Raw genomic sequence first — 9,929 nt, forward strand, 5'->3', positions numbered from 1 at the left:
AGAAAAAAAAAAAAAAAAAAAAAAAAAAAAAAAAAAAAAGAAAATGTTTTATTCTGAAACCAAACAAACATTTCTAGAATAGCCCTTGGGATACATCGTCTAATTTCCCTTACCCAAGAGTGAATAAAATAAGTGGCATACCTGAACAGTATACCCGTATACCAATATGTGTACTTCATTACTGAGAGGTGAAACATTCCTATTTAAAGATAGACAAAATATACACTTAAAAGTGTATACTGCCATATAGTTTCTAACTTCATTCCAACATAAACCATTTATCGATATATACTGGATTCAAAAGGATTAAACACACAAAAGAGATAAATGTTACATGCAAAATTCATTGTTCCAACGTGAAACACTAGGTCTATTTTTCTTAATTAAAAACTGCACATCCATTTAATTTAGTTAACAGAAAATGCACACTTAAAGATGTTGTTATAACCTTCTAATAATGCAAGTCTGTATCAAAGGCACTTCAGCAGAGCACTAATTTCTTAATCTTTTCCAAGTCATTTTCATTCATGCTGTTTTAATGTATCTTTTTGTATATGACCAATAAGAAGTCTCCTATAATTGTGAGCCTTATCCTCACTCAAAAAAATAGTGATAATAATAAGCCTAGATATTACCCAAAACATTTATCTCTTCTATGGATTAAAGTACGATATAGAAAACATTTGCCTAGGTCTTTATGTTCTTTGGGTTAACACAGAAAGGTGGGAGAGATGTCTGACAAGTTAGATGTTTCAGAAGTGGTTACCAAAAAAAATTGGCTGAAGTCTACTATCTTGCAGGAAAAAGCTGTTTTTTATTTTACATCTATCTACAATTTTACTAAAGCTAATGTGGCTATTTTGGTTCTTTCAACTTGTTTACTTGGCTTGGGTCCCTATGTTGCTCCCATGTTGAATAGTAGGGAATGAGAAATAAAGCAATTTAATTTCATTTTTCCCCAAGGGAAAGGTAAAGGTGCTTCAGACATTTGCCTTCATGGAAATTTTAACAGAAGTGGGATGAGCTGAATTTAATTAACAGCTTTGATTTTTAGAACATCTCAATGATAATTCGGTAAAGACACTTATAGTTAAAAACAGCTGTTGAACATGTTTGTGTTCACACTGAATTCTTTGCTATGATGCTTTCAAAACTGGGGAAAAAATGTTGCAAATGTTACAAGTGATTTAAGGAAAACTTTTCCTCTGAAATTGAAACTGTTTTCACCAAATGTCTTTTATGAATGTCAACATCTGGATAGACAACTAATTTTCTGAAGGTATTTTTGAACCTCAGGAGAAGGGCATTTCTTTTTCTGCTCATCAACATTTAAAAAATCGAAGTGTTTATTGCCTTTATCTCCTCATATTTAGTTAATAGTTTGGTGTATAAGAAACTTTCACATTATTTTTTTAAAAATCAAATTTGATACCCTTTAAGTGACTAAGTTTTATTTTTTGGAATAAAAGAACTGATTTTACCCTACAGGTATCAGTGAGCCTTAAAGTCACAGATTTTTGGGTTTTTTCGGATTAGTAAAATGTTTTCCTTGACAGTTAAGCTCCCCTCATTTTTGAGGGGGGAGGGAAGAAAACTTAAAATAATTCCATATCAGAGCATTCATTCTCAAACTTCTAAATAACAAAATAATACTTTATTTATTCTGTGAAGTTATATCCAAAAATAACTAAGAAGATGACAATTCTAACGACCAAGTAGCTTTTTGCCTATCTTATGTGATTGTAGGATTTACTTTCGGGATAATACAATACACACGCTGTTTATCTCAAAGAAAATGTTGTTTGGTCTTTAAACTGTATAATAACATCAGTCCAGAACATTTATCAAGTTATTTTCAAGGATAGGGAGAAGGGAACATAATTTGTAACATTTTACAAGAATATGACGCCTGAAGACGACAGTTTCATTTCTCAGTGTTCCACAGGGCAGTCATCGAGGCAGACGCAACATTTTGGAAGCAGCTTTAGGAGTACAGGTTTCACTATGTTGTTTTTAAGAGAGTCAGGGCTAAACTGGCTGACTGAGCAACATTTGCAGATAGCTAACATCTCGACACTATTTTACATGTTGAAAACTTTGATATTTAAAATTCATCACCCAAAAATAAATGACAAGAATAGGACAGAAAAAGCTTCCCTTCATATCTTTCTCTCTGATTACTGAATAACCGTTTTACTATTTACTCTGCTTGAGACATGTTCAGGGACCATAAGATTGCTCAGGCTCAACCTCTTTTGAAGTTCATACTGCAATTTACAATAAGGAGCAAAAATAAACAGCACGAAACAGCAGAGACACAAATACCCTCAAAGTTAATTTATGGGAATCAGCGGGCGTTCCTCGCGCTTTTTCCAGATATTTGTCTTGCTATCTCTTTTGGCTAGTGGTGGTCTGCCCCTTTTTTTAGTGGGGGATGTATTGGCTTCAAAATCTTCAACAGTGCTTTTTCTTCCTGGGGACTCTTCCCCAGGGTGCTCCATGATCACTCCGCTCCCTCCATCTAGGATGTGCCTTAAAGCTGGGTCCTCAGGGGAGCAGACGGTAGTTCCACTCTCACTGCTGCTCAGGTCTAAATCTTCTAAGTAAAGGATCTTGGGCTGATGCATGCTTTTGATGAATGTTTTCTCCCTCTCAAGCTTTCTACTCGAGTGATGTTCATTCATGTCCACCCCAGAGTCCAGGCTGGTGTCATTGCTCTGGGCTCTCTTGCCCTTTTTCAGGTCTATAAAGGAGTGCCTCACTTGGGCAACTGGCTTTCCATCAAGAGACACAAACCAGGCTCTGGGATGCGGAGAGGGCTTTCCTTTGGATAGCTCCAGAAGGGTCTGTTCTGAAATTCCTTGAAGCTCCGATGAAAATGGAGTCATTACAACAGCTTCATTTAGTGTTCCAGGAACAGAGACGGATTCCAGTAAGCTGTTCGAATATCGGCTCCAATCTGAAGTCTGGGATGGCAAGCTCTGTTGACCTTCAAGTACAATATCTTCTTCCCTGGCATCTGGGGGCTGGGCGTGAGAATGCATTGGCATTTTGGGCAATGTCTGTGTGAAGTTCTCTCTGTTTACTGGCTCCATCAATTGGCCATAGACTAACTGTCCCTTTCTCGGCAAAGTAGCTGACTTAGCAGTATGTAACTGCTCTGGAGTGGAGAAAAGGTCAGATGTCTGAAGGATGGCAATTGGCTGGCTGTAGATATGCATAAGCTGTTCAGGAATGTGGGAATGCCCATACACTTCCTCATTACCTGTGAGGTACCTCTTTTCCTCTTGGGCATCACCTAAGGATGAAGCTAGATTGCTGTTAATATGTTTAGGTTGTTTGGACCCTACAATGGGCTCCAAAGACTGTGTTGGGTTTCTTGAGTAATTATTTTGATTGCCTGATAGAAATGAAACATCCTCATTGTAGATTTTAAAATTGTCCCGAGTTTTTACCATGGAAACTCTTTCTTCTGCTTCTGTCTTGGAAGGTTCCTTTTTTTGAGGACTATATGAGTTTTTGACATTGAATAACTGCGACTTGTCCTCAGATTTTAATGCAACTTTGACTGAACTGATGTGATTTATGTGTGTTGTTGAAGTTGTCTGGTCTCTCTTGAGGATCTCAAGTTTAGTGATATTTCTTTCTCTTTTCTGTGGAGTACCACACTTATCCCTAGAGTAGAAGAAAAGGCAAAATATTTCAAAGTTATAATCTAGAAGGTTCATTTTTAAAAAAATCACAATATGCACATCATATATACAATGCTACTGTTAGAATATATCCAAATTTATTTTTAATCTACATAAAGATTAAAATATTTCTACAAGTAAACTTTGTAATGCATAGAATATAATGAAATGATACTACAATTTGATATTTTTCTGTTTATACACAATGATCAATGTTGTTCTTACCTGCAATAACAGAGGAGTACAGCAAAAAATCCAATGACAATGACTATTGTTCCTCCTAATATGGCTGTAAGAAACACTGTGTGGTAGGCAGTTATGTCTTTGGAATCTTCATTTATACCTGAACCTACAAGATTCAATATAAACAAAACAAGGAGAAAATACATCATTTTAGATCAAATTTTAACTACGTCCTGTCCTGGGCGAGGTAGATTGAGTATGTGCATACACCTGACTACTTTTGTTTGCTCCCCTCCCAGGGCAGAGACCTCCCTGTGGATGAAGAATCCCTTCCCTACATTTCAGGCTTAATCCACTGACTGACTTTGACCAGTGAAATGTGAGCACTTCAAATGAGGCTGCATGGTTTGACACTGCCCTCTAATATGTGAATACTTTATCCCAAAGTCACTATTCCTTCAGCCTGGAGTCTGGACTGAGAATAGATGCTGAACTGAACCAAGCCAAGCACAACAGTACAGCAGCCAACCCAAATCACTCATGAAAAGCCAGCAGCAAATAAATGTTTGCTATTGCTAGCGAATGAGATAGCAGGATTGTTTGTTACTGCAGCAATGGCTGATTATTACAGCAAAACATTTGGTAAAATAAACTGGGAAAAAATAATTTGGGCTTTGTGCAAGGAAAATTTTGAGACAGAATGTTAGTAGTGAGTGTTGATTACTAGCTGCATTTTATTTTTAAAAAAATTTTAAAGATAAATTCAATAAAGTATTTGCCAAAGCAAGCAGGGATATAAAAAATAAAGGAAATACAAAAATGCTGGGACTTGAAGGATTAAAAGTTGCAACTCCTTGCACCGGGCTATAGAATAAAGACAAGCATCGTCTCAGGTAAGCCAAGTGCTGCAGAGGCATAACTGACCCACTATCCTCCTGTTATGAAAGTACGCATATAGAGGAGAATACTTCAAAAAATTCATGGAAAACAGAATTGAAATAATACAAATTTTTGAAGACTCCTCGTAAAAAAGCTATTGTGATAAGCTTTACTGCAGTGCAAGCTGGCTAAGACACTAGGATGATAAAGTGTAGGCTATTCGGATTCTGCATAAAAATGAATGCTATAGGCAACTAATCGAGATAATCTGCTTCAATATCACAACTTCATTTTGCTCAAAAACGTGTATAATAAGTCTTTTCATCAGTATCAACTAGATTCTATATGTATACAGGGTGATAGAGTGACCAGAATGGTGAGACAACTGGTTTTCTGGTCATCTCTACCATAAGGAAACATCCAGAACTGCACCGAGGATACTAGAAGAGACTGAGGTATCACCAGGTTTTTAAGTCTATCCTTTAAATTTTGTATCATCTGATTTGACAAAAATCAGTAATCATAATAGTAATGCTAAAAGGTTTAGAGAAATGGCATTATGGTTATGCATACAGACTTTGTAGCCAGAGTGTGTGAATTGGAATCCTGGCCTCGGCATTTATTTTTAAGTGGTCTTGGGCAAGTTTCATTTCTTTGTATGTCAGTTCCCTCATTTGTAAAGCAGTAATAACAGTCATACCTAACCCACGTGGGTTGTTGTTAATTAAATGAGTTAATACTTGTGATTATTAACACAAACTAATACTTGTGAGACAGAGCCTGGCTCATGATAAGAACTCAATAATTGTTAGCTACACTACAACACTTTCATTGTTGAATGAAGCTTCAAGGTTATCTAAGAACAGGCATTCTAGTATTGGCCACGGTTTCACATATGGTGATTGATAATAAAGCTTTTATCATACCCAACAGGCAAACGAATACAGCACAAATACACAATATGAAATGTCTTCAAACAAAACAGAAATAAGAGAAACTTAATCCTATCCACAAATTCTTATGTAGGATCAAGAGCTGCATCAGAGTGAAGTTTGATTACAACAGATGAAATGCAACTTCTGCTCCTAAGTATATATAAATGTGTTTCCACAATGAAGTAATGCTAATAATTTTCACGGCACAGGATTCCAACAGAACTCGCTTTTGGAAACAGGAGGTTGATACTGTTGGATTTGCCCCAAATCCTGTATATATGATAGCAGCAAAAAATTATGCATCTGCCTGTGTGCTTGTGTGTGTACATGTGCATGCCTAGAAGGGGTCAGAAACGTAGAAAATTACAATGTTTACATTCAAATATATTTGGAAACGCATTAATTAACACTTGTTTATTAAACTACACTCAGCCATCTACTTTCCTACAGCAGTCTGAAAAATTACTTTTAATCTCTTGTACTTAACATTTTTCTCAAGGAATTCTAGAATTCTATTTAAAATTTAATTTAAAAAACAAATTTAGTATATTATTAACCAAATTATAACTAAAGTAGTTTCAGCATGCCAGACACTCACTAGCCCATCATAGGAGCAATTTTGATTTTACAGTAACACATCCTGCAATGTTTAGGGACATTAGGGGCTGTGACATAATAAAAAATATATATTTGGTCTCTGCCCTGTTTTCTGGCATAGAACTCCTAAATCCCTTAGACTTGCCTGAGCAGTAGGGGTGCTAGGAATATCTTTTGTTCTAATATTTGATCTTTGACCCCAGTTCCTGACACAGAGCTCCTAAATCCCTTGGAAGTTCCTGGGTAATAGGGGAATATTTTGTTCTAATGAGGTGACTCTTGGTGGGCTCCTGGATGGGGGCTGGTCACCAGAAAGACCAAGCCATGATTCTAAGCTTGGAGCTTTCAACCCCATACCCCAGCCTGCAAGAAGGGGAGAGGAGCTGGAGATTGTGTTAATAGTCAATCATGCCTACTTAATGAAGCCTCCAGAAAAACCACGGGGTTTGGAGAGCTTCCAGGCTGTTGTACACCAGCTCTATGAGACAGAAGCTCTTGCACTCAGGACCCTTACAGAGAGACCTATGGAGTTCATGAAGGCAAGAGAAGCTGCAATGAGAGAAAGAAGGGACCTCTCTGACCATTTTGGGCCCGAGCCACTTCAAGGCTGGCCATGGTGAGCACACAGAGCAAGAGCTGCTGCTGTGCCCTTTGTGTGAAGTTGCTTGGAGATTGCAGAGGAGAGCAGGGCCTTGGTGGACCCCAGGCCAGCAAGACCACTGACAGGGTTCCCATGGACCCACATAGGAGTGAGGAGGCACTCAGAGGCCAGTGAGTCATCTCAAGGGACTGGTGCACAGCCACCCCATGGGAAGTATCTGGAGTGCAGGGGGTGGGGGAGACTGGTCCACTGGAGGAACATTGGGACATAGCATGGACAGCTGATTCCCCTCCAATCAGCACAGGCCCCTTCAATGTAGACTGGTCAGGAGTACAGATCTGCAGGGGGTGCAGTTCACTGAAAAGACTCAGGTCCAGACCAGAATTTCCACACAACTCAGGTGTACCATACCTCACAAGACCCAGAAGTATGTACAAGGGTCAACCATTGAAACCTGAGCTGCACAAAAAGCCTTCCCCAGAGAATCAGCAGCAAAGAAACAATTTAGTTCAACCACAGGGCTCAAGTGCTGGTTCCCACAGGAATTTCCCCCATTTTAGAAGTAAGCAAAGGACAACAAATTAGTTCCAGTGCAGAGTTTAAGTGGTGGGAGTAGTTAATAATCCAACACAGAACTGAAAGAAAACACAAAACACCCACAGATCAGAGACAAAGTTCTGATACTAACCAGTAAAGGTCTAACACCACCAAAGAACATCTATAAAACCTAAAAGAGCCAGAAGCCCCCTCTTAAGCCAGGGTGGGAGGGTCGAGGGTCTCCACCATGCCTCCCCGAAGTCCACACCCAACCCAGTGACAACCGAGCCACTGGAAACCCCTCAGGCTCCCAAGCTAGAGTGGGGGTACCCTCATGCCTCAGCCATGCCCCACAGCTCTTGGCATCCAGGCCAGTGAAGGAACTGTCCATAGGCCAGCCCCACCCCCCTCCACCTCCACCTCTGTTTCCCTACCCCTCCCACTGCTCCGCAACACCTTTGAATGTAAAAAAATAAGTAAATAAACAAGTCATGATGTTTCTACTAAAAAAAATAAAAACAGAGGAAGAGACAGACCCCAGAGTGCTCTCTTCCTACACATGCACAGAAAAAAGGCAATGTGAGGACATCATGAGGTGACCATTTACAAGGCGGGAAGAGAGACCTCACCAACCCTGACAACACCCTGATCTTGGACTTCTAGCCTCCAGACTGTAAGAAAAAAAACTTAACCACCCAATCCATGGTATCTTGTTATGACAGCCTGAGCCATCTAATACAAGGGTACTTCAAAAAGTTCATGGAAAAATAGAATTGAAAGATAATACTAATCTTTCCACAAATTTTTGAAGTACCCTTGTACAATATCCAACTCCTTCAATTTAATAAGAGCATACTCAGATTGGTAAGTACATGTTTCAAGCTTGCGCAGTTAATTATGGGCAAAGCCAGAGCTACCGTCAACTTACCCGTACTTCTAATACAAGGTTCCTTTGACTGATATGCTTGCGGAACAAATTTTTCAAAAGCATCACTAGAAGGTATCTAACTCAGACTAAATAAGGATTCCTTACTTTTATTTTAGTACTCTCCACACAAAATCTTTCCCAATAGATAAGCGGTAACAGAACTTCCACCTGTTTTAGAAAACAATTGTGGCTTTTATAATTCATAAACCCATCTTAAATCGGTTGTTCCAGATATCTCCACAAAACTCAAATGCTCTTAGGTTATTTTTATTAAACATAAATTTGGTTTAGTTGAGTTGAAATATTAATTATTAACTGTTCTTTTTCATCAATATTTCATTATAGTTGCAAATCTACAATGGGATAAGGCCAGACAGCTGGCAAGACTGCATGATATTTTATATCATGAAGAACAAAAGTAACCACCTCTGGTTTCTGAATAAATAATCTCATAAGCACTAAGTTCAAACAGAAACAAAAACAACATCCCTCTTGATTATACATGGCTAATGGCTCATATTTCTTCTATTGAAACACTACATTTTGGCTTCATGGAAAAAAGTCTTATCGTGCATGGTTTAAGATTCAAACATTGCCAACATGAAATGAAAATAAAAATCAAACTGGATTAAAACTTTTTCCAAGAAACCTGCCTTCAAAATAATAGATGGGTCCTCTCCAGGTGCACTCCCAGACTGTGGACTTCTCAGCCTCCAAAACTAAACATGGTGGCAGGAAGGGAGTGAACCACCCAAGCCCCACGCCGGCAGGATCCAAGAGGCCACCAGCAAGAAGAGGAACTCAGAAAGCCTGATGGTGAGTCAGAATCTCTGGTGTCCTTGCTTGCACCGGGGGTAGCTGTTACTACCCAGGTGGATTGCTCTGAAGGATTGTTGAGACCTTGAAGGGGACTCTCATAATACGTGCACTGAGGTTTGGAGTGCACGCCATTTTGTGAAATTTACAAAATCCTCCCCGGGAAGAAGCCGCTCAAGAAGCCACCAGGAGCGGCCACCACTCAGCGCCGGGCATCGCAGCCGCTGCCCTCAGCACCGGGCCAGGCTGTGCAGCCCCGCCACCAGGACTCCGGGTCCAGCAACTGTGGTATCTGCCGGGGAGGGGGCTGTCGCCTCCCCGGCCCCAGGCACCACTGGAACCGCGAGCCAAAGAGAGAGTGAGCAGGCTGCAGCATGACCAGGAGCCGGGAGCGCCAGGGGCGGCGAGAGGCGGCTGGGGCGGCTCTGGCTACGGAGGCTGCTGCGGGGGCTCAACGCAGGAGCGCAACGCGGGAGCGCAACGCAGGAGCTGAGATTCACCAGAGGGACCGGCGTGAACACCCTGCCATCTTCCCGGTAGTCAATTTTGGACATGCCTGACACTAGTGCCCAACTGAGTAGTCACTGAGGTAGCCATACCAAATTGGCAACTCCAACAAAATCTTAGTCAGGCAATAGTGTCAAACCTGTGGACTGTAACAATGAATAAACCCCCTGCCACAATGAATAAACACCAAAGGAAAGACACCAGAAACACGAAAAATCAAGAAAGTACACCACCCAAAGATAATAAATCTCAAG

The 9,929-nt window shown here is 40.1% G+C and overlaps 1 protein-coding gene across 1 annotated transcript in view; it reads right to left on the minus strand.

Moving 5' to 3' along the window:
• FAM171B (family with sequence similarity 171, member B) overlaps window positions 1-9,929 on the minus strand; it is a gene marked incomplete at its 5' end in the record, with an annotated part of 79,598 nt that overhangs the window by 1,949 nt on the left and 67,720 nt on the right. Inside the window, 2 exons of the mRNA XM_008589429.1 lie at window positions 46-3,675; window positions 3,918-4,041. Of these exons, the coding sequence (XP_008587651.1) occupies window positions 2,334-3,675; window positions 3,918-4,041 (1,466 nt within the window). The remainder of the gene's footprint in view (window positions 1-45; window positions 3,676-3,917; window positions 4,042-9,929) is intronic.

Source organism: Galeopterus variegatus, unplaced genomic scaffold (genome assembly GCF_000696425.1).
Source record: "Galeopterus variegatus unplaced genomic scaffold, G_variegatus-3.0.2 Scaffold5438, whole genome shotgun sequence".
Classification (NCBI taxonomy): Eukaryota; Metazoa; Chordata; class Mammalia; order Dermoptera; family Cynocephalidae; genus Galeopterus; species Galeopterus variegatus.